This window comes from Rhinolophus ferrumequinum, chromosome 11 (assembly GCF_004115265.2).
Source record: "Rhinolophus ferrumequinum isolate MPI-CBG mRhiFer1 chromosome 11, mRhiFer1_v1.p, whole genome shotgun sequence".
NCBI lineage: Eukaryota > Metazoa > Chordata > Mammalia > Chiroptera > Rhinolophidae > Rhinolophus > Rhinolophus ferrumequinum.
The window spans coordinates 536,196-560,561 of record NC_046294.1 but is presented as its reverse complement, the minus strand read 5'-3'; the positions used below and the strand labels follow the sequence as shown (position 1 = coordinate 560,561).

Here is a 24,366-nt window from a genome sequence, read left to right as displayed (position 1 = left end):
CACGCACGCGCACGCTCGCGTGGCCGCGGCGCGGGGGCGAGCACGTCGAGGGCGGCCAAGTAATGGTAGGCCCTGGGGCGCCCCCTACAGGCTGACGCCGCGGGCGGGTCTGCGCTGGGAGCGACAGTTCTCGCGTTCCCGGGCTCCTCACAGCGCTGCCCCAGGCAAGCCCCACACCGCCCTGCCCAGCCCGGGCTCTGGGCCAGCTTGCTGCCCGCCTTAGGGGGCCGGTCTGCGGGCAGAGCTCTGATATCCTGCTGTCCATCACCCCGGCCTTCCAGAGCCAGCCCCACCTAAAGAGGACTGCTCACCCCATGAGAGCACCAGCTGACCACAGGGCCCAGTCTACAGTCCAATCCGATCCCTCAGTGCCCTTTGTCACTGTTGCCGCCACCGCCTCTGCACCCCTGGGGGATGGAGGCAGGAACCGCCTGTGGGCTCACCCCACAGCCGGGCCGTGGTGGGCAGGAGACCCGAGGAGTCTGTTTGGAGAGCAAGTGGCCCTGCCGAGCTCTCCTTTGTGAAGCTGGATGACTTTCAAAAGGAAGCCCCTTCTTCAGGGGGTTATCCGGGCTCTGTACCTGGAAGTGACCCAAACCCATCAGTGAGACCTCTGTCCCACCCTGGCTCACTTCCTCAGTTCCCAGTGAGAGGTCAGGCCTGGGTGGGAGAAAGGGGCAGGCCCCTCCCACAGACTGGGCACCCTACCCCTGCTCTGGCCTCCAGGACCCCTGGGGGAAAACCGAACCCTGTGGAGACCCAAATCCTTGTAAGGCAGCAATTTCGCCACCAGGCAAGACCTCCCAAAGAGCTGGGCCAGTGGAGGGCTTCCTAGAGGCGGGGAGACCCCCCCAGAGCCTGCATCCCCACAGCAGGGGATAACACTACCATGCCCAGGTGAGGGGACTCAACAAGCAAACCCCGACCCACTCCCAGCAGCCAGGGGCCCTCAAGGAGCGTGGACAGAGTGCCAGCTCCACGAGGCGGACGGCTTCTTGGAGGAGGGCTGGGGGATGGCCAAGCATGCACCTCCTCTCAGTGACGACCCTGGGTTTCCACGCCTCCTGGGAAGTGTGTGTGTGTGTCAGGGGGGTGGGGGAGGGGGTCCCAGGGCCTGAGGAGACACACAGGTGGCCATGAGGAAGGCCCCACACTTCACATTGGTGCCTTCATCTTCCCAGGCAAACACTTCCGATCACTCATTACCATCCAGCTTCTGGCCTGAGTCCACACGGCCCTCCGGACCAGTCACCGCTCAGTGAGGGACAGGCCGCTTTGGGACTGTGCGGTGCGTGGAAACAGTTTCATTTCTTAAATTGTGTGAACTGGACATCTGTCACATTTTAGCCACTTGTAGTCACATCACGGTTCCCCAGAGCGGGGGTGGAGCCAAAACCTCTTTCCTCCATCTGTGGCCACTGGGACATGGGGGCTCCACAGACAGAAGCCCAACACTTGCATAGAGAAGGAGGAAAGAAGAGCCTGCAGCATGTGTGACCAAGGTGTCGGGGGCGTCCTGCACGTCAGCTGGCCACGTCTCGGCTCCCACCCAGACCGGGGCCTGCTCAAGCTGCCTGGGGGTTTTATGAGTGACCCAGTTTCCTTCCCATAATCTCTAGAATGGGTTTCAGACAATGACCCAGAAAATTAAGATTGGTGGCCTGGTCCGGGCATGGCTAGAGGCCCTGAGCACTGTGCCTGTTCAGGAATAGGGACGTGGCAGTCCCTGGCACCCGGTGGCTACCTGTGGTCACCAGGAATGACATGCTTGGGAAGGCCAGGCTCTGGGGACTGAGCACATGCCCAGCCATCGACAGCATGCAGAGCAGGAGGAATTCAAACTTCTGTGATGGGTGGGGGCTTCCAACAGAGCCGAGCCACCTGAAGAAGGAGAGTGAGGAGCTCAGGTCCCTAACTGCCCAACCGACGGTGGCAGGAGCTGCCTTGACTCAGAGCTCAGTGCACAGCCACACAGCAGCCCAAAGCCACACACCGCTGGAACCAGATTGTTGCAAAATTAGCCACAGAAGTTCATTCTGCGTCCTCCCGGTGTCCTATGGGAAAGCTGGAGTGCTGGCAGGGCCCAGGGAACAGCACGTGGAAGATGGGGTAACCTGGGGTTCCCCGGGGGGAAGACCCAACCCCTACTTCCCTAGTCCCCCGCCAGCCTCCCCTCCTTGCATGAAGTTGTCCTGAAGACTCTGTATGACATCTGCTGAAGGAGTTACTCTGTAAGAGACAAGTCATGTGCCCTCAGAGCCCCCTGGCTGGCCCCATCCTTTGAGACCTGGCAGTCAGATCCCAACACAAAATCGCACCCAGACGGGGAAGGCTGAGCCACCATGAGAACGGCAGGAAGGTGATTCTGCAGACTCTGCAGGATGAATGACCGGGGTGCAGGCTGGGAGCAGCCGGTGCCCTGGGTCAGCCGAGCGGGCCTGGGCAGCGACTGCCTGGAGGCTGGAGTCAGGGTGGCCCACGTTAAAACAGGATTCAGTGCCAGAAATTCCAGGATGAAATGCAGAGAAAGGAACTCATTTCTTCTCCCCCAGTTCTGCAGACCGGAAGTCTGTGATCAGGATGTCAGCAGGGCTGGCTCCTCGGCGCTGTGGCTGAGGGTCTGGCCTAGCCTCTCCTCGGCTCGTAGACGGCCGTCATCCCTCTGGGTTCATCTCTCTGTGTCTCAAGTTGCCCTTTTCCTAAGGACACCAGTCACATTAGGTTAGAGGCCCACCCTACTCCAGTATGAACTCATCTTAATTCATTACATCTGCAAAGACCCAGGTCAGCTCCCATTCTGAGGTGCTGGGGGTAAGGACTACACGTCACCTTTTAGGGGACACAATTCAGCTCCTGACAGACGGTGACGTGAGCACACTGGGGACATGAGTTTGAGAGCCTGCCCCCTTTCCATCCTACACACTGGGACAGGGCTCCCGTAGCTGGAGCTCCATTTCTGCCCGTAATGGTGAGTGCCATGCATTCTACCCACCAGCCCTCAAGTCGCCAGTGTATACGCCACAGTGGTTGGGGGCTCCGTGACATCCTGCCAGCCTAGGTCCTAATTAGTACCTGTCCCTGTGCCCGGGAGTGCTGTGTCATCAAAGTTTCTGGGGCCCTAGGGGTCTGAGGCATGTCAGGATGACATGTCCTGTGGCTTGTCATCAAGACCACTTCATAGCCACTGTCCCCAGGGTTGAAAAGGCTAGCAAGTACTGTCAATCATCAGTAAACGGCCACAGGAGCAGCACACCTAGTGCCGCCAACCAGGTGAGGGGTGCAGGATGTGGTTTGAAAGTCCTATCGTCCCCCAGGAGGTCCTGTTCACCCCCAAATCAAATGCTTGTTCACCCTCAGAGCAGGGACCCAGGACCTCCAGTCTCCCTAAATTACCTGTGGAAAATACACCCCTTGACTTTAAAGGCCAGACCAGCCACGTCAGCAGCCTGCCAGCTGCCCATCATGGAATGGGCCTCCTGGTTTTGGGTGTCTTGTGGGAAGGGCTTCCGTCGCAGACTGACATCCACACTCTACAGGCTCAGCCAGGGTGAGCTGAGGGGTATACGCCATTCTAAGATGAGCCTGAGAGAAAGAGCTTTAGGAAAACCCATACCTAAAAATACCTGCACAGGGCTCCCAGCACCTCTCGTAGTGTCCTGGGCTGCCACAACAAATCACCACAAACTACTGGCCTAAAACAACAGAAATTGGTTCTCTCCCAGTCTGAAAGCCAGAAGTCCCAGATCAAGGTGTCGGCAGGACTGGTCCCCCCAGAGGCCCTGCGAGTCTCTTCCTCGTCTCCCTTCTCCAGCTTCTGGTGGCGGCTGGCGCCTTGGCTTGGGGTTCAGTGACTCCATTCTGCCTCTGTCATCTCGTGGGTCTGTGTGTAGCAACTGCCCCTCTTTTCTCCTATAAGAGAACCCCAGTCATTGGATTCAGAGCCCATCCTAAATGCGAGATGATCTCACCCCAGGACCCCTAGTCACATTGGCAGGGACTATTTCCAAATAAAGTCACCTTCATAGGTGCCGGGGCTTGGGACGGGGACCTTTTGGGGTCCCCTCTTCGCCCCACTACAGCCACCACGAAATGCTGCCCCTTTGACCTCACTGACACACACCCACCCCTCCTCTTTGGTACAGGGTCCCTTAAGGTCAGCTGTGGAGTGATGAGAAGCATAAAACACCTCACTGATGCCACAAAGCACACAGCCTGTGCAGGGCCACCCGCCATCACAGACGCCCACCTGGGGCCCAGCGCCTGTCCACCGCTCACCAGACACCTACACACAACACAACGCCCGCGTCGCAGCCTTCCCCGGTCAAGGCCACATGGGCTGGTGGGGGCCTGCACATGGGACACAGAAAGACAATCTGCTGTGCTGGCTCTGGAGCTCCATCCAGAAGCTTCCGCTGCCTGTGAAGTGCCCCGCTCCCTCGGCCTTCTTGCTTAGGACTTTGCTTATCCCAGCGCCCAAGGAGGATGTCTCCATCCACGGGCACGGGGAGGGCTGAGCAGCAGGAAATCCTGACGTTCATTTCTCTTCCTGGGTTTCCGGCCTTTAAACTGGAATGTTTTGGGGCTCAGGAGGAATAGGACATGGTCAGTGATAGTGGCCTGCGCCCTGCCCTTGCACTGACCCCAGCCAAGGCCACCCTGTTAAAACAGGAGGAGTCATGAGTTGTCCCTGACAGGAAGGACCTTGCCTTCTGCTAACTCGGCAAACGAGGAGAGGCCCAGGGCCGTGTGCGAGTCAGGGACCCACCCTCGCCCCACACCAGGAGCACTGGCCAGCCCCTAGCAGCCTCACAGCCACAAGGTGTACAGTTCTAACGGTGTCAGCTATGTAATGGGCTCCCCATAGGAACTCTGGGACGTCATAGAGGCCGTTCTGGAGAGGCAACATCACGCTGGGGACCCTCGGCTGGCCAGGTGCACCCAGGGTAGGGCAGGTGTCCCCAGACCCCAGTGGGGGGCAGAGGGTTCAGTTGGCATCAGGAAGCTCCTCTCTGCAGGCCCCCTGGCTCCATGGGGCCTATCCCTGCCCTTGTCTGCCCTCTAGTGCCCACTGCAGACAGGTGGGGTAAGGGGGAGGGGGTGCAAGGAGAAAGGACAGTGCTGGGGTAAGACCTGACACCTGGGTTCACAGCACAGAGCCTGGCCCTCTCTGCAGAGGGGCCTGGGGTGGGCTCCCTGCCCCTCCTTCTCATCTGCTCTTGGGGGTCTGCAGAGCTGGCCCTGAGCGGATTTTGCAATTCTTTAGCTCCAAAGACCACTGAACTGAACGGTCTCTAAGGTGACTAAGTGCCTTTCTCACTGGGAGAGCTGTGATCTTGCAGGGTTCTCCTTAGCATTCCTAGGACTGCACAACTGGCAGCGCCTCCAGCATCACTTACTGGGGCCTTCTCCAGAGCTCTGCTGACTTAGGGTCACTTCCCCAAAGGTCAGGCCTCAGGGCTGAGCTGGGTGCCAGGAACTCGGAGCTGTCCAGTGACACTTGACAGTTGGTACATGATATGCGTCAGCACACACACCAACCCAACCCTACTCTGCGATGACTGGGGACAGCTGGCAGGAAATACCGGGAAGAGAAAGAAGAAAACATGAGTTGGAAGAAAGAGAACAAAGTTCAGCTCAGGGAGAAGCCTCTCAAGCCTCAAAAACGGGAACCAGCCAAGCAGTGCGTCCTGGGACTGGCAGGACAGGGCAGGGTGGGGACCAGCTGCGCGGTTTTCTGCAGGAAACTGCTGGGAACCGCTAGGGATGGGTGGGGGGACCGGTCCACTGCTCTATGCCTTGTGATCAACACTGCAGGCCATGTGTGCATTCAGTCCATCCCAGAGGCCCCCACACACACTCGTCTTGCTGGGGGTTCAGATGGAGGGGTTCTGTTTGCCCCTGGGGGTGCCAGATTGTGAGATGTGCAAGATGGCGCCACCGTTCCTGGAGGCGAGGACAGAGGCAGCACTGGGTCTTGGGTTATGTGGGGCTTTCGTGTCCCTGTTCCAGACAGCGTGTGGACACCACTGGCCAATGGATGATGATCAAAGCTGACAGCTGAGGCGCTCTCACCCAGAGAGATACGGCTATGGTCGAGGAGGGCTATTCTGGGGGGCGGACAGCAGAGGGGTAGGAGGAAAGCCTGGAGAGGCGATTCCCACGTCCACGAGAGAAGGACTTGGAGGCGGGTGAGGTCAGTCCTGGGCTGTACCCTCGGCCACCCGCCCACGCCAGGCACCCTCTGCTGACCACCACGTGGCTGCAGCACAGACGTCACACGGGGCGCTTCGCTTCCAAGCAGGGCAAGCTCTGGCGAGAGGAGGGGAGCGCCTGCCGGACACAACGCGATGCCCAAGAGGGAACCGCGCAGCAGCAAAGGCGTCCGGTTCCCCGGAGAGCCTGGGGCTCACGGAGCGCCCGACGCCGGGGAGCACGCCACCCCGCGGAGGGTGCGGGGTCCTCACGCCCCCGGGTCCTGGCTGCATCGAGACCCAGCTTCGACGGGCCCCGGGCTCCTCCCCGGGCCCGCCCCCGGACCCGCCTCCAGGCCCCGCCCCCCACCAGGCTCCTCCCCTCGCCCCCGCCCCGCCCCAGCGTGCCGTGCGTGGCGGCGGCGGAGCGGAGGCTGGAGTGGCGCTGCGACTGCGTGCGCGGGCGCCCCGGGGCGGGGTTCCGGCGGCGCGAGCGAACGTCTTCCGGCTGTGCGCGGGGTTTGTCCGGCCGGCCTCCGGGACATGAAGGTGAGCCCCGCGGCGGCCGGCCGGGGAGGTGCCCGCGTGCCGCGTCCCGGCTCCTGCTCCTGCTCCTCGCACGGCCTCAGTTCCCCTCCGTGAAGTGGGCGGCAGAGGGCGCGTGTGAGAGCAGGAGGCGCGGCGCCAGGGAGAGCGGGTGTGGAAGAGGGGGTGTGAGTGCGAGAGGATGTGGGTGCCCGCAGCGCGTGGCTGAGGACTGGGGGGGGGCCCAGTGCGTGCACCAGTGTGGACGAGCGTGTGGGGACACGAACCTCAGTGGAAGCAACACGCTTTAGTGCGACATGGTGAGGCGGGGAGAGAGGTGGCCGTCCTGCCCCCGGGGCCGAGAGGCCAGGCCTGAGTGGGGCAAGTGACCGCACGCTTTGCTGGGGTGCGCTAGGCTGGACGCCCCTCGCTCAGCCCCCAGCCTTCAAAGTGTAGGCTTCCCACGCGGGAGGGTGACTCGCCGGTCCCTCGCTTCCCAGGTCACTAGAGCTGAGCACAGAGAGGTCAGGGGACAGGGGTTGGTGGCAGGCTCGCCTCCATCGCCCTGTCCCCTTAGCAGTGTCCACACGCCCCTCTGCCCCGCTTCCCTCTGTGACGGGGGAGGACGGCAGGGCCCAGGCCGGGGTTGTGGAGAACTCGTGGTGAGCTCACGGCCTGCCGCAGCCTGTGGGCAGTGCCTGTCCTGCCTGCCCGCCACCTTCCCTGCCAAGGCCCTGCTCCCCACTCCCCGCAGGAACTGAGCTGCCTCCAGGATTTGTGCTCAAAAGTGAGAACTCTGATGCGTGACCGTTACCCTTGCCATTCAGTTAACGACAAATTCTGCTCAAGGGCCAGCCCCGTGTTGGTGACAGACACTCAGGGCACATCGGTCAGCGTTTCTCAGTGAATAGCGAGACCAAACTGACGGGTACAAGCCACTCACTGTCTTGTAAATGAAACAGGAGAAATTGCAGTGCGTCACAGCAGGGGAGCTGCCATCGGCCCCTGTCACTGAGCACACGTGCAACACACGTACACACAGGAAGTGCACGCATGTACTGGGCTACGGAAAACTTTCTTACTGTGTCTTCATGAAAACACCCGAAAGTCACCGCTGTGACTCACTGCCCTTGGGTCACACTGCTGAAACAGTCCTTCCAGGAGCCTAGAGCCTTGAGTGGTGGGCCCTTGGCCGTAGCCGTCACGCAGCTTCCCAGGGCCCACAGGGTGACACATCACACTCCCTCTGCGGGGAACCCTTCCACCCAAAGGAGGTCATTGGTGTGTGGGGACGAAACACATTTTGACACAGGAACAGGGTGTGTGAGCCCAGCAGTTGACTCTGCTAAGAGCGTGATGCCTCGGGAAGAGTGGCCCACAGTGCACAGCGGGGAGCCAGGGGGGTGTCCAGAGAAGGGCCTCACCACAGCACGAGCTCCTCACACGTCACGCAGCCCACATGTAGGGCCCCCACCACCAGGTTGTAGGCAGGCAGTCTGGAAAGTTCCACGGCCGGTCTGGGAGCAGCCAGCACTTTAGGTGCTTTTGATGCCACTGCTCCTACCGTGTTGCCCCAAAAATAAGACTGAGTCTTATATTAAGGTTTGCTCCAAAGACGCATTAGGACTTATGTTCAGGGGACCTCCTCCTGAAAAGTCATGCTGGGGCTTCTTTTCTGGTTAGGTCTTATTTTCGGGGAATCGCAGCAATCCCAGGGTGGGCCGCCCGGGCACAGGCCTCACTCATTCTGCTCCTCCTTCCGTTGGACACAGAAGCCGGCAGGGTCTGTCTTCCTCCAGATTGGCCCATGTCCACCCTGCCCTCTTCCTTCCCTGTGGTCAAGGATGAGGCACAGGGGTCTGTCCACCCGTGTGCAGGTGGGGTGGCAGGCAGTGGCCAGAGGGTGGGACGGGTGTCCCCGAAACCCCCGTCACTGCTGGGGCAGCACCCTCCTGCTTCATCTCATTCCTGTCCATGCTCAGTGACTCAGACCTCCACCCCAGAGCCGAGGAGAAGCCTGGGTCATGGAGGCGACTTGGGGGGCTGGCCAAAGATAGGGTACCTGTAGCATGCCCCTGCACCGTGTGGCTCCTGCCCTCATCTCAGCTCTGCAGCACGTGGAAACACATTTGTTCAGGTGTTTTTCTAGCCTCTTGATGGCTGGGCTGCCCGGAGCCGGCCCCCCACAGCTGCAGGCTCAGTGTGTCCAGAGGAGCCGCCTGCCACTGCCATGGCTGGAGTCCCCCCTCCCCCAGGGCCCTTCCTTCCCAGCCCTGAGGCTGTGCCCCAGGAGCCCAAGTCTCCACTAGGCTGGGCTGGGCTAGGGTGTCAGAGGCTGCTGTCCTTGGCTCTGGTACTGGAAAGTGTCACCAAAGGGGCAGGGGGGAGGGGGCAAAGGCTGGTGGCCTGGGCATGGGTCTTTCTGCTCTTCGTCCGCACTTCTCGGAGTTGCCATGGCTGCTGAGTGAGTGCTGCCCTTCCCAGCAGCTTTGTGTCCCTTCTGTCTCAGAAGCCCTTGGGCCAGGCCATCTGTGCCTCCCAGGGAGGGGGCTTCTGGGCCGCTTGCTCTGGGGCTGTGTCTGCAGCCCCCTCCAGGCACCCTATGGGTGTCCCAGCGTGGAAGCTCATTGCCCAGGGCACCCACTCACCTAGGCAAGTGGCAGCCCAGCACAGGTCCGCCTGTGCCACTCTTCACAGGGAAGCAGGTCGAGAGGAGGGGATGGAGGGCCTGGCCCTGCCTGGTCAGGGCATGCATGCTCACCCCTCAGCTGATCTGGAGGGAGCGTGCCAGGGCCACAACACTTGGCTGATGTGCTCTTCACACCACACGTTTTAAAAGTCACATCAAGGGTGACAGCCACGCTGGGCCTGCTTGTTACTCAGGTGCCCTGAGTGAAAGACATGGAATTGCGGGTGGGGGGACCTAACGAGCTGCACCCCTCGTAAGCGTCCAGGGCAGCAGAGCAGAAAGTGCACGTGGAGCCAGAAGAGGACGTGGCTGGAGCTGCAGGTCTGACAGCGCTCGTTGCTCTCGAGCGCCCCCTTTTGTACCGTCGGCTCCGTGCCGGTTCGCGTTCCCCTGCAGGTGGTCCTCTGTGCAGATTCCTCGCGGGTGCCGAAGTCCCCCCTGCCCCCCCCCCAGCGGAGTTTGTGACAGAAAAGAAACGTGTGGGAAAGTATAGTATTGATGGCAGGTTGTCATCCAAAAGTTTCCCCGACTTGCCATCCCAGAAACAAATGGGGGAGCTGCTGCCGGGACCGAGGCGGCACGCTTTCTCCAGTCCTTGCAAATGCCGGGAAGCACCCTCTTACTTCACCCCATTGCTCAGACTTCTGGGGCTCGGGCGTTCCCTGTCTTACTCCTTTTCACGTCCCTTGTTTGTAGTGGGACTTTTTTATTGGAATGTCTTTTATTCTTGATTTGTGAGAGTTCTTGGCATGTCATGGCTGAGTAATGGATAGAAACTCACTGCCCAGTGTGTTCTCACCATTTTTTTTCTGGTTTATTATTTTTTCCTACTTGCTTCTTTGTTTCCCAACTGAAAGTTTCGTGTTCTTACGTAGTGAACTCCGTCAGCGTTTTCCTCCATGATCTCGACCAGCTGACGTAGGAGTTGGGGAAGCCTCCTCCCTGACTTGACGTGAGCAAGCACCCACGTTTTCTTCCAGTCCTTTTCAGGTTCTGTCATTTGCAGTAAAGCCCCCGTGGCCGTGACTTCTGTAGGTTCGATGGGGGAGGGGCAAGCCAACGTTTTCTTAGATGGCCCTGAGGCAGGAAGCCCCTTTCTGGCTGGCTGTGAGAGGAATCAAGGGCCCAGCGGTGCTGGAAACTGGACCCGGCCATCAGAGCTGGTGCAGGGCAGGCCTGAGTCCCGGGCCAGTGCCCAGCCCAACAGGCCCTATTGTGCAGTGGGCAGAGGCCGCCTCACGCAGCCGGTGGTCTCCATGTTCTCTGCTCTGCTTACAGCCCCCCGGACCCTGAGGTTGGACCCCTCTGTGACATGCCTGCCATGAAGGCGCTCCTTAGCACACTCTGGCTCGCTCTGGCCTGTGGCTCTGTCCACACCACCCTGTCAAAGTCAGATGCCAAAAAGGCCACCTCGAAGACCCTGTTGGAGAAGGTAAGCGTGGTCTGGGGACCCATTGCTCCTCCTTCCTGCTTGCTGGGGCCATGTGCCCACGCAGCTTGTGAGCCGAGAGGCTGGGGCGCTTGGCTTCCTCCTGTGGCCGGCTGGGCACTGCCCCGGCACTCTGGCTGGACGGTGTCAGAGGGAGCAGCTTCCGGGGCTGGGCTGCAGGTGTGCCTGGCTGCACCGGGCCGTCTTCTGTGATGACATCCAGAGGTCGGTCCTCATGCACCTTCTGCTTCTTTCGACACCGGCACTTGTCTTACCTCGTCGAGTTCTGGACTAGCCGCGGCAATGCGATGTCAGCAGGTTGACCGATGCCCACGGAGGTAGAGCACATCTTCAGGGAGAGTCCACGCCTCGGGGGCGGCCTTTCCCTGTGCTGTCCTGGTCAGCGGCACCGTGTTGGTCCAGCACCTGGCTGGATGGAGGGCTCTGCCTGTCACCTGAGCACGGTGGCACTGATGGCTTTTTCCCTGTGCCTTCATTTCAGACTCAGCTTGCAGATAAGCCTGTCCAAGATCGGGGTCTGGTGGTGACAAACCCCAGAGCCGAGGATGTGGTCCTCGAGCATCGCAGCTACTGTGCAACAAAGGCCCGGGAGCGGCACATTGCTGGGGACGTCCTGGGCTACGTCACTCCAGTAAGCTGGGTGCACAGGGTGGCCCCAGGGCAAGGCAGCAGCTGGGGTCTGCGTTCTCACAGAGGGGGGCAGCAGGACAGGCACCTGCTGGGGCAGCAGTGGGAGCAGCCACAGGTCCTCTGGGGGCTCGTCTGCGCGGTGCACATGGGCCTGCGGCGCCGTGTCCAGAGGCGGCTCTCGGGCCCTGTGCAGCCGCAGGTGGGCTCAGCCGTCCTCCGTCTGTCACCAGTGGAACAGCCATGGCTACGACATTGCCAAGGTCTTCGGGGGCAAGTTCACACACATCTCGCCCGTGTGGCTACAGATAAAGAGGCGTGGCCGTGAGCTGTTTGAGGTCACGGGCCTTCACGACGTGGACCAAGGTCTCTCCTTGCTGCTCATCCCAGGGCCCAGAGGGTGTGTGTGTCAGTGAGTGTGTGTGTCTGTATCTGAGTTTGTCTGTGTGAGTGTGGTCGCGGGACCATTGACCTGCACCCCTACCTCCTGTGGTTGGCACATACTGTCTGGGCTGAGCGAGGGCCTAGCTGTCCCATCAGCCGTTTTGTGGGCTTACACCCAAGTTTACACAGCCGTCCCCCTCTTGGGTTCATAAAGGACACAGCTGTCAACCAGTTGCGGGATTTTAAGACCCAGAGGCTCCCTGATGCCACAAGGGCAGCCTCGGAGCTTGGCCCTCCAGACACCCCGCAGCTCTAAGAAACAGTTGCAGGCTCCTTGGGGTGTGGCCCCTGGGCAGCCACTTGTCCTCTTCCAGCTACTGGTCTGAGTTGCCCTGGCCCAGGGCTGCTGTGCAGGGGGAAGAGGGGCTCCTGGCTCGTGGGTTCTGTCTGCTCTCCCGGCATGTAGCCTCAGGGTGGGCGTGGGCCTGTGTCCCTCACTGACCACCCTCCGCATGTCCCCCAGGGTGGATGCGGACGGTCCGGAAGCAGGCCAAGGGCCTACGCATAGGTGAGTCCTTGCGTCTGGCAGGCAGGCGCCCACCTGAGGTCACCGCCGAGCCCGGGCTGGTTGGGCCCCGTGAGTGGATGCGTGGCCTCTGGGTCTTCGCCTGTGCTGTCCAGTGCATCGGTCACCTCCCAACTGCTCAGAAACAAGGCCAGCCCCCAGCCTGGCACTGACAGCCCTCGGTCCAGCTGGGTCCTATGCCCTCGCGCCCACTCAGCTCAGCCCCTCAAGGCCAGTGCCTCCTTTGCTGTGCACTCGTCCCCCCAGTTTTTCTCCATTCATCCATGAGCATGTATCGAGGGCCTTGGGCCAAGCCCGTGTGTTCTGGAGCTCACAGCTGGCGAGGGAGGGATACTGTCCCAGAGTCCTAAAGTGCAGCAGGATCAGCGGGGTCTGGGGAGTGGGGGAGGCAGGCTGGGAGCAGGAGGAGCCGTGGGGGTGGGGCCGGGAGGGGGCCTGCACGTGGTGTTGACGGGAGGAGGATGGTCCAGCGGGGGCAGAGAGCTGGGACGAGTGGGGTCTGGGCCGTCGGGAAGCAGCGTGAGGGCACAAAGGGGTCCCCGACCCCAGAGCCCCTCCTCGCCAGGCCATGTGTTGCTGGGATGACCACACTGCGTGCCCGGCTGTGTGGTCATTTAGCTCTAGAAGCCATGGGCACCGTGATGTGGGCGGAGGACAGGAGGGTCACAGTGCCTCATGGGTCTGTCCCCAGTGCCTCGACTCCTGTTTGAGGGCTGGTCTCACGAGGACTTCCGCAGCGTCTGGGACAGCGAGGACGAGATAGAAGAGCTCAGCAAGACCATGGTCCAGGTCGCCAAGGTGAGGCCTGGTGCTCCGCACGGCTGGCACGGGCTGCCTGGGAGGGGACCCAGCCCAGCTGTCCAGTGCTGGCCACAGGAACCAGGGTGTGGGGAGGCGCACACGAGCCCCTGGCCTCTGTGCTGTTTCTGTGGGGACACCGTGCTGCTCCCTTCAGAGAGGGGCTCCATGTCGGCCTGCCGTCATCGCACCTGGCTCACTGGAGCCCCTCACTGTCCTGGTCCTTTCAGAGCCAGCATTTTGACGGCTTCGTGGTGGAGGTCTGGGGCCAGCTGCCCGGCCAGGAGCATATGTGAGTGAGTGGTCCCCATGTCTGCACACAGTGACACGCGTGGCCCCAGGACCCTGTGCTAGCAGACACTTCACTGGGCGGGGGCTCCTCAGGGCACACGACCGCTGCCCCCTTCTCACAGCCAGTCCTCAGGCAGTCCCAAAGTCCAGAAGTGTGACAGGGACCGGTGCTGAGGGCAGCGGAGCCTGACAGCTCTGGCAGAGTCGGTGCTGGCCTAGGGTGGGCGCTCTCCTGGGCGTGCGCGGACGGCCCCAGCCAGAACCGCCGCCTCGTGTGGGGGGCACCCGCTGAGCTTGGGCCCAGTGGGGACCCTAAGAAGCCACCGTGGTCCAACATCTGCACACGCCAGGCCCCACCTCGGCCTCATGGAGAGAGCCCAGCCACGGGAGCAGGCAGCGGCCCCCGCCCTCACCCTGGAGCCGCGTGGGGCCTGGGCCTGGCATTTGGCCTGGTCACCCTGCCACTGGAGTCCAGTCCGGTGCCTCCGCCCCCCGATGCACTGCGGGGGAGTTGGGCTCAGCACCCACTCCAGATGGGCGGCTCATGAGAGACTACAAGGGGCACTGGGCTCGGCGCCCCACGCACAGTGACAGTGGGGCCAGGCCAGAGTGGGTGCGCAGGTGCGCTGTCCAGAAACCTGCCATCAGCAGGGCCGAGGCTCCTGGAACCAGCACACTGCCAGTGGGGCTGGGGACATCCTGACAGGTGTTCCCTGGCCATGCCAGGAGCCAAGCTGGCTTCCTGCTGGGCACGCTGCCAGCTGTCTCACACACTGCCACCTCCCATACTTCAGGGGCCAGAGGAGCCCGTGACACCACCTCCTCAGTCCCCCCACCTGTTAGCCCACTGAGACTCCCCCCCCATGTCCAGACTCAAGTGGAGGGACATGCCCAGTGCCCACCCCCAGGTGCCCCATCTGTGGGTCCCAGCACAGGCTGCCCCATCTCTGTGCCCCTGCCGGGGCTGTTCCGGGTGGCTGCCAGGCCAGGGGGTTGCTGCACGAGGGTGCTGGGCAGTTGGGTCTGGCTCCTTGGGGCACAAGTCCCAGGCCTGGGGCATGTCCGGGTGCAGCACGGACCCCGGGCCACCAGCTGCCCCAGTGCTCCCGTGTGTGCTGTTGGGGTGCAGCCGCCGTGCCTCCGGGCAGGAAGTGCCCGCTGGTGGCCTGCTGACCTCTGCACCTTTGCCTCCAGCGGTCTCATCCACATGCTCACCCACATGGCCGAGGCCCTGCACCAGGCCCGGCTCCTGGCCATACTGGTCATCCCACCGGCCGTCATTCCCGGGTAAGTGCACCCTCGCTTGGGGCGGGGGGGCCCTGCCTGGTTGGCACCCAGCCCCTCCGGGCAGAGGCTGTGGCCACTGCACGCGCAGGCGTGAACACCAGGCTGTGACCCTGCGCCTTCACGTGGGAAGACAGGAAAGTCTCTTAGGTTGAGAACTGGAGTCCTTCAGACTCACTTCCACTCGCTCAGGCGAGGCCTGGAGCTCCACGGCCAAACTACACCTGCTGGGTCCTCAGAAGGTCAGGGCCGGCTGTGTGGTCACTGCTCCCGTCCCCCCAGGCCCTTTGAGCCTCTTCCAGAACCCGCGAGACAGAGTGGGGGGATTCCCAGGCGGTCTGACTCCCATGTCCACCCTGCCCGGGGCATCCGCCCTGTACTGAGCACCCAAGAGGCTGTGCGTCACGCTGTGAGGGCCAAGGCCAGACCCAGGGTGGAGTGGCAGTGCAGTGGTGGCGAGGGGGCCACAGAGGCCCCGGACAGGACTGCTGGGAGCTCTGCCCGGCCTCCACCAGCTCCCAGGGGGACCAGGTTAGACACACCTCGGGCCAGCGATGTCCCAGTCCCAGGCTGACAGACCGACACCAAAGGGGCAGTTGACAGACACCCATAAAGCAGGTGCCGTTCCCTGGGGACTGTGCGTGGCCAGCTGCCCCCCTTTGCTCGGCTCCTATGCCCCACGGGGCCCCCCACACATCACCAGAGGCCTCGGACCCTTAGCACAACCTGGGCAGAAGACTCGCCCGAGTGGCCTGCCCACACGTCCTCAGCTCAGTGGTGGGCTGCAGGCGGGCTTCACACCTGTGTCCACAGCCAGCACCCACCCTGCAGCTGAGCTTGCAGGGAGCCCAGCGGAGTCCTGTCTGTGTGCACTTCCTCCCACACACATCCATGCATGTTTGTGTGTGCCATGCACATGTCTGGTGGGATCCTGTGGCTTCCAGGGTCAGAGCCAGGCCTGGGAGGGGAAGAGGAGCCAGTGCTCTGGGAAGGCCAGGTGACAGGCGCTCCTGGAGTGGCACCCAGTCCTGGGTCTGCTGGTCCCTCTGGGTGGTTCGGTGGGCGGGGAGCTGCCCAGTGCTGCCTCTGGGTGCGGCCGTCCACTCGGCCTCGCAGCTGCTGGAGGGTAGGGGGAGTGAGTGGGCGATGCCCCTGGAGGGGCCGACCTCTGCCCGGGAACCTTCACCCCAGCTCCCGGCACCTTGGCAGGAAGTGGACCTGTGAGCTGAGGCTGGCTGCTCCCCCTGCAGCCACCAAGGCAGGACGCTCCCTCTGCATGCAATCGCGGGGATGCCCAGAGGGAGGGGACCTTTGCCAGGAGTGGCCCATGTGCCTTTGGGGGCAGGGCCTCGCTGGCGGTGCCCCAGGGGTTTGTCTGTGGTTGGTGCTTATCCTCATCCTTGTCCCCACACTTGGTGGCAGCACTTATCCTCATCCCCGTCCCCACACTTGGTGGCAGCACTTATCCTCATCCCCGTCCCCACACTTGGTGGCAGCACTTATCCTCATCCCCGTCCCCACACTTGGTGGCAGCACTTATCCTCATCCCCGTCCCCACACTTGGTGGCAGCACTTATCCTCATCCCCGTCCCCACACTTGGTGGCAGCACTTATCCTCATCCCCGTCCCCACACTTGGTGGCAGCACTTATCCTCATCCCCGTCCCCACACTTGGTGGCAGCACTTATCCTCATCCCCGTCCCCACACTTGGTGGCAGCACTTATCCTCATCCCTGTCCCCACACTTGGTGGCAGCACTTATCCTCATCCCCGTCCCCACACTTGGTGGCAGCACTTATCCTCATCCCCGTCCCCACACTTGGTGGCAGCACTTATCCTCATCCCTGTCCCCACACTTGGTGGCAGCACTTATCCTCATCCCTGTCCCCACACTTGGTGGCAGCACTTATCCTCATCCCTGTCCCCACACTTGGTGGCAGCACTTATCCTCATCCTCATCCCCATGCTTGGTGGCCACGCTTATCCTCATCCCTGTCCCCACACTTGGTGGCCGCGCTTATCCTCATCCTCATCCCCACGCTTGGTGGCAGTGCCTCCCTGTGTTTTCTGCAGCAAGAGTCACCCCACTGCCTGCGCTGGAACCACATGGAACAGCCTGTGGGAGGGCGCCTGTGTCTGCTGTGCACCTATCTGGGCCCACCGCCTACCCCGTGCTGACCTTGAGCGCTGCTCCGAAGGTCACGGCCTGCCCCAGAGAGCTGCCGCTGTCCCCAGTACTGAGCTTTTGCTCAGCTTCGTGCACGGCTGGAGATGCCCGCACGATGAGTGGTTTAGAGTGCATGTCTCCCAGCGTCCGCAGCTCCTGGGCAGGCGCCCTTTGCTCAACCACAGGGAGCTGACCTCCATGCAGGAAGGCAGTTTCCTTCCCGGACCTGCTCAGCCCAGCCCTGCTCACTGTCCCTGCTGCCGGTGCCATCCGGGTGTCCTCACAGGCACATGGCCACCCTAATGTGGGCTGCCCCATTTCCTCCAGCTGCCCCTGGGGTTCCTTGGTCAGGAAGGTGATGAGTGGAGTTGGGGTCCCCCTGGGGGCAGTGGCACAGGCCACCTGTGGATGTGGGGCAGGATGGAGGGTGGCAGTGCTTGTGGACAGGTGACGTCCAAGTTGGAGGGCTGAGGGGTGCTGCTGGCCTGCGGGGTGCGGGCGTGGGCCTGCAGGCCCATGGGTTCACTCTGAGCCCTGTGGAGCAGGTAGAGCAGGAGCCACAGGGCTGAGCAGGTGACAGCGGGCTGGGGGCCTGGGTGATGGGGCTTGTGGGGAGCATATGTGGGCGCCCCGATAATGGGCAGGCCTCCTGTCTGCCACCTCTTAGGCCCCGACCAGGGCTGCTGGGGGGCAGGCAGGTTCGTGGTGTCTGGGGGGAGAGGGAAGTGGAAGGTGAGGCCATGTGGAGGGACCGGGCCGAAGGGGTTAGGATTAAGGAGGCGGTAGGGGATTCTCGGGGGGTGGGCACTCGGCACCTTGCAAGGTGGACCCCAGGAGGGGGCCTCCCCACAGTGGGGCCCAGGGACAGCAGCTAGTTGGGGTGATGGAAGAAGGAAGTGTCCACCAGGTGGGGCAAAGCAGGAGGGGCAGAGAGCTGGGGGTCTGGGCAGGGACGGGCCCTAGAAGCCACCCAGTGGGTCTCGCAGCCCCACCCCTGCTCCTGGCGTGGCCCTGACCAAGTGCAGGCCGTTCCCTGTAACCGAGTGCTGAGTAACTTCTAGGGAAAGTGACCTGAGGTCCTGGAGGGGGAGTAAGGAAGGGGTGTGGGCGTGGGTCCCCCACAGCCAGTTGCTGTCCTCGTGGGCCAGGTGTCAGCTGGGGCGGGGCAGGCTAAAGGCCACAGTGGCTGCTTGTCCCGTGCAGGACGGACCAGCTGGGCACTTTCACGGTCAAGCAGTGGGAGCAGCTGGCGCCCGTGCTGGACGGCTTCAGCCTCATGACCTACGACTACCCCACCGCGCAGCAGTGAGTAAGCCCGGGCCCTGGGTGCCGCAGCTCCGCCAGACGCGCCTGCCCGCCCGCCTGCTCAGGGCAGGGACGTGGAGGGCCTGGTCCCTTATTTCCTGAGGCCCACGGTTGGCCCTGCACTGGGTAGCCTTTTCATTTTGGGGCGTGTGACAAACAGTAGCGGGCAGCCCCTATGGTAATGCCAGCCCGTGTCTAGCCACCCCTACAGGGCCTAGACACTGAGGGGTGGCCACTGGCACCAGGCCTGCCACGCTGCCGAGGAGATGGTGCTCCTGTGGGCGGGGTCACTGCCCCGGGGAGCCTTGGTGTGGCCGTGCCCCGCGGCAGCCCGCAGCCCGCACCCCGACCTGAGCCCCTGCTCCCCGAGGAGGCCTGGGTCAAGCAGACATGCATCCCCAGGAGAGCTCCCTCCCCACGACTCAGCCCTACCCCAGTGTGGGCACCTCTGCCGGCCGCTGACGCCCACGCTCCCTCGCCCTGCAGGCCTGGCCCCAATGCACCGCTGTCCTGGGTGAGAGCCTGTGTGCAGGTGCTGGACCCCAAAGCCCAGTGGCGAAGCAAGATCCTCCTGGGGCTCAACTTCTACGGCTCCGACTACTCGGCCTCCAAGGGCGGCCGCGAGCCCGTCGTTGGGGCCAGGTGAGCCGGCACCCCCCACAGGCGGCCTCACCTCTGTGCCGCCCTGGCCCCCCTGAGGCCTTTTCCAGTGTGTCTGCGAGTCTCCCGGAGGTGATGGGTGGGGCAGGGACAAGGCCTGGCGTCGTCTGGCACGTGCTGGGCGCTGGGGGCAGAGCCTCTTGGGATGGGGCCATGGAGCTGTGACACCCCTAGTGCTTCCCTGTCGGCGGGTGGGTGAACCACCTTCGCCATGCCAGTGGCATGTGGGCCTGCCTGGAGGCGGGACCACCCCAGAGCGGCCGTCTGGGGCTTGGGTCCTTGTGTGGGTCCAGGCCTCTGCCTCCGCCTGCGCCCTGGGCTCTGCTGCTGCAGGGCTCTAGCTTTATTGCGCTGCTGTTTTCAGGGATCTTTGGTTGGGTGGTCAGATTTCTTCCCAGCACTTTGAGAGGTCGCTTTGCTGTCCAGCTGCACGCTCTGCCCACGCGGGTGACCCCAGCGCCCGCCTCAGTTGGTGATGAGGGGCCCGCCTGTGCTTCGGGGGGTGCACCTGGTTTCCCTGACCTTTTTGGGTCTGGGGGTTCACACTTCAGGTTCTGTTCCTGCCCCTCGCCCTCCCCTCCTCTCCAGGCCCTCGGGAGCGTCTGGGTTGGGGCATTTGTCCGCGGTTCACAGGCGCGTCTGCTGTTTCCTTCGACTCTCTCGCTTTCTTTTCGAGTTTTGTTGCCGTTTTCCTGCTCATTGGCCGTTCCCCGCTGTGTCCCGCCTGCTGTCAACCCACGGGGGCCTTTTCCCTCACATGGGGGCCCGTGGCTTGTTTTAGGTCTCCTCTCACCTTTGTGTCGCTTGTAAACTCTGCACGTGTGCTCAGCTGGAGTAGCTGCTCCACGTCCTGCCGGGGCTCCCACACCGGTCCCTGCTGGGTCCCGTGAGCTGGTGGCTCCTTCCTGAGGTCCTGTCCGGGCCGTGGGGCCTGTGCCCTGCTCAGGTGCTGGGTGCGCCTTCTGCCTGGCTGGGCGCTGGGCGGCCCAGTCTCCCCGACCTCGGAAGCCATGTGAAGCCTCGGAAGCTTCTCTCGAGAGCTGTCCTGTCAGTGAGCGTGTCCAGAAACTGCAGTTCCCAGGGAGTCTGTGGGTCACCCACAGGCAGCCCTGCTCACCGCCAGGGACACGGCATGCCAGCCGGGTAGGGGCTGGGCAGGTGCCCGGTGCTCACTGGCGCGTCATCCCCTTCACTGACAGGGAGGGGGAGCGGGTGGCAGGGGGTGGGGCGGGGCCTGGGGTGTGGCCAGGCTGCCTGTCGCAGGGCTGACACGTGGGGTCGTGCGTTTGTCCTGCATTGATGCTGAGGACAGGCCTGTGACAGGCACACAGGGTCAGCCCGGGGCTTTCGGAGCCAGTGGGGTCACATCTTGCCTCTGGGGAGTGTCGTGGTGTGGGGTTGGCCCAGGGTCCCCTTGTCCCACCACCAGGGGCCACTGATCACCAGAGCTGGAGAGCCAGCCGGCCCCTGCAGTCCTCAGCCACCCCCAGGCACTGTGGCATCTCCTCGTCCCCAGCTTCCCCAGGTCATTTCGGGGTGCTGGACCACGAGGTCCCAGACGGCATAGGCTGCCCCCATGTGCTTGTGCCCCGGCGGGATCAGGGTGGATAAGGGTGGCTGATGGCGCCCCAAAGGGCTTACCACCTGCCTGGCTTTAGTCCCCCAGGAGCTCCGCTCCTCTCCATCCCCCTATCGCCTGGAGGTGGCACCCCTCCACATTGGGGGAGGCAATCCTCCACCTTCACTGGGTCTGGGTGCCCACCGTGGGGGCCCCAGGGAGGGGGCTGGGCTCCTGTCTGCCTCTGCATGAGGGGTCCTTGAGCCTGGGGCTCCAGATGAGGTGTGGGGGGCAGACAGGCTCCACGTGGCCCGATTCCTGGTGATGGCGTCTTCCTGCTGTGTGGCAGTGAGACACACCGCAGCGTCTTCCCTGGGGTCTGCGATTGGGCAGACAAGGGGGCCCCGGAGGGGGGTGCACAGCTGGGGGGTCAGGAGGAATGTCTCTTCCCTCCATGAGTGGGGAGACGCACTGAGGAAGGGGCGCGGCCCCCATAGGACCGTGGGGGCGAGGGCTGCGTGGTCACAGATGGCATCGGCTGACAGTGACTCCCTGTGTAGATGAAGGGAGCACAGAGTGGGCTGACGGGCGCACCAGTGAGCCCCACCACATGGCGTGAGCCCCACCACATGGCGTGAGCCCCATGTGAGCCTGGGGATGGCAGACGTTGCAGGGAATTTAGGGGAGGGCACAGCCCTTGTTCCTACAGTACCCCAAAGCTGCTCCCGTCCCCTGGCCCGCGCCTGTCAGCGCTTCCTCCCCTGGCCTTCCGCTTCACCCCTTCCGGCTGTGCCCACCCTGTCCCTCAGCCCTGCTGTTCCCCCCAGAGCCGCCTGGCAGGGCCAGGTGTCTGCACAGTTGTCACCCTCACGGTGGGACCCCCTGCGCCAGCCTGGGCTCACACCCACTCTCACTTCTGTGTCCCCAGGGCTGTGCTCAGCCAAGTGTGGAGTTGTGTGTGTCCCCACGAGGTGCTGCCGGCCGGGCCAGGGCCTCCCACATGGAGGGACCCGGTGCTCTTGGGTTGTGGCTCAGCCCCAACAGGGACCCCATTCTTGGCTGACCCCCACCCTGCAGCCACTCCAGCAGGCAGCAGATTTTGAGGGGTGACCACAGAGGTCCCCCTAGGAGGAGTGTGGCCAGAGCTCCCCGAGGGCGCAGGGCCACCCCCGCCTGGACACCTGCCACCATCCGGAATGGGACCAGGGGCTCGGGGGCAGTCTGGGTCGGAGTGCCGCCCCCACAACCCAGACTTCTCAGAGCCGCTTAGCAGGCACTGGACGGCACAAGTGGCGCTTCAGTCCAGGGCCGGGTATAGTTCTGGCCCAGGCCCCTGGGGAGCAGACCCAGTGGGCCCCTGGATGTTTCCTGTGCCTGTGGAGTGGCTGACCACAGCCACTTCAGACCCCCGGGTGCTGTGAGGCCCCGCCCCCCGGGTCCCGCACATGTCCCTGCAGCAGCCCAGAGCAGCAAGGCCCCTGCGGCCACTGCCTCCCCCCTCCTCAGCCCGGGCAGCCTCTGGCCAGGAAGGGTGGCAGAGACCCAGGACATTGTGCCTTAGGAGGCTGGGTGCGCCTGAACCCCCGTCTTCCTGGCCCCGCACACCTCGGGGACCCACCTGTCCTCTGTGTGAGCTGGTCTCAAACCATTGGCTCTGGCAGTCAGGAAGGGCCTGCTACAGGCCTTGACAGCCACGTCCACGGTGAGCAGGGCAGGCAGGTGAGGGCCGCCGGCCTGCTGTCCCGAGAGCCGGGCGGGGGGCCTGCGCTTGCCCCTGCCCCTCCCACAGTCGCACCACTTGGCTTTGTCACCCTGCACGCCAAGTCCCCAGCGGGTCCCTCCCGCCCATCTAGCAGGGGCTTTCACTCACCTGCCTGGACACCGGGCTCAGGGTGTCACAGCAGGAGGTTCACTCCGGATGCCCAGTGCCGGCGGTGCCAACCCAGAGTCACGAACTGGGACACGTTGCTGGTGTCTGCTCCGATCTCAGGAGCCTATGGGTGTCTGTCCCCCACCCGGGCTGTGAGGTACCCAGTGTCCCAGGCCCTGCCCCACGGTCCTGCTTTCTGGCACTTCCTCGAGTCCAGGGTGCATGCGTGGCCCTCCCACACAGCCAGGCGAATTGCTGGCGCTCCCTGGACATTGTGGGCCGATGGTCCCGAGTCCTACTGCTGCCGGTGGCCTCACTCCCTCCAGGTGTTGGGGCTGCGGGCCAGGCCTCGGGGGCTCCCCACTCACAGCCCACCTCCCCAGGTACATCCAGACGCTGAAGGAGCACCGGCCACAGATGGTGTGGGACAGCCAGGCCGCGGAACACTATTTCGAGTACAAGAAGTGAGTGTCCAGGACAAGGCCCTGGGGCGAGAGTAGGGGCACGAAGTGGGAATGCGGGGGGGGGGCAGTGAGCAGGAGTGAGGGCACAGTGAGCGTGAGTGGGGGCTGGCCAGGGCTCCCCGGCCACTAGCTCGACCTCTGTCGAGGGCCGGCCTGGCTTTTGTGAGCAGACCTGAGACCTGGGCCGGGGTGTGGGGGACAAGGGGGCCCGGGGTGGAGGCAGACGGTGGCCCTGTCTTACAGAAGCCGTGGTGGGAGGCACATCATGTTCTACCCGACTCTGAAGGTACGTGTGGGCCCAGCCTGGTCTGGGGCGGGAGCAGGCACCCCCCCCACAATGACCTGTGCCCTCAGTGGGGCCCAGGTGGGCAGAGGGGGTCAGCAACCCCAGGGACCCCCGGGGACAAGGGGCTCAGACCTGGGCACGTTCTGGGTGGCAGGCAGGCCACCAGGGGCTGCCGTGGGGACAACAGAGACCAAGGTCCCCTCCATCTGCAGTCCCTGCAGGTGCGGCTGGAGCTGGCCAGGGAGCTGGGCGTCGGGCTGTCCATCTGGGAGCTGGGCCAGGGCCTCGATTACTTCTATGACCTGCTGTAGGCCCACCCCGGAGCAGACGTGCGAAATACAGACGCTTCTCTCCTCCTGGCCGTGTCTGCTGCGGTCTTCGGGAGGGGCAGAGGCGTCCTGGGACCCCCAGCTCAGCAGTGACCAGTGCTGTGGGGAGACAGCCCTGGCCCAGGGCACCCCTACAACACAGGCTGCTTCCACCAGCCTCACTGCCTGCTGTCGCTCAAGTGGGGGCAGAACCCACGGCCCTGCCCCACAGGGTGGCCGGGCGTCCACCACTCCACACGGCCTGTGGTTTTCTGTGCGTTTGGGAGCTCTGGGACAGCACAGGCTCCCACACTGGACCCTGGCAGAGGCGGCTCTGCACCCCAGGGCCACTCAAAGGGGCCCGGCCTCCCACTGCCCACACTGGCTCGCCTGCCCATACAAGCTGCAAACTAGCCTGCCAAGTGCCCCAAGGCACGGGCGTGGGGCCCATGCAGAAACCAGGCTGAGAGGCCAGCTCTGGGCCCTGGACCCCCGGGAGCCTGTTGGTGCCGTGGATGTGGCCACCATGAAATGACAGCAAGCTGGCTCGTTCCACCACCCATGGGCACAGCCACACTCCTGGATGAAACCCTGGGAAACACTCGGATTGCACGCAGCCCAAGGACAGCCGGCCCCCGGCCCCCTGCCCACCCAGCAGTTCTCGGTGCCCGGCTGTCAGCAGGGCCTGGCACTGTCCATGAGCACTTTGGGTCCTGAACTGGGAGTCCCGGGGCAGGGGCCACGTTTCCCTTCTACTGTGGGACATGAAGGGGGACTGCTGTCTGTCCTTGGTTGGCCTGTCTGGGCCCCCAGCCCCTCAAGGAGCCACCCTGCCCTGAGGAAGTACCGCTTGGGGCAGTAGGTCAGCCTCGGGGCCCACGGCAGAAACCAGCCCAGCTGGGAAGGCAGCTTGGGCACCCCAC

At 63.4% G+C, this 24,366-nt stretch overlaps 1 protein-coding gene across 1 annotated transcript; it reads left to right on the top strand.

Annotated features, from left to right (window-relative positions):
* The first annotated feature begins 6,596 nt into the window (after positions 1-6,596).
* Positions 6,597-24,101, top strand: CHID1 (chitinase domain containing 1). The gene is made up of 13 exons (XM_033120300.1): positions 6,597-6,740; positions 10,684-10,837; positions 11,337-11,486; positions 11,716-11,848; positions 12,390-12,434; positions 13,144-13,250; positions 13,481-13,542; positions 14,736-14,828; positions 18,196-18,297; positions 18,784-18,939; positions 22,769-22,849; positions 23,093-23,135; positions 23,348-24,101. Exons 2-13 carry the CDS (start codon positions 10,718-10,720, stop codon positions 23,444-23,446), a joined length of 1,191 nt encoding a protein of 396 aa, XP_032976191.1. The 5' UTR covers positions 6,597-6,740; positions 10,684-10,717; the 3' UTR covers positions 23,447-24,101.
* Positions 24,102-24,366: the final 265 nt, after the last annotated feature.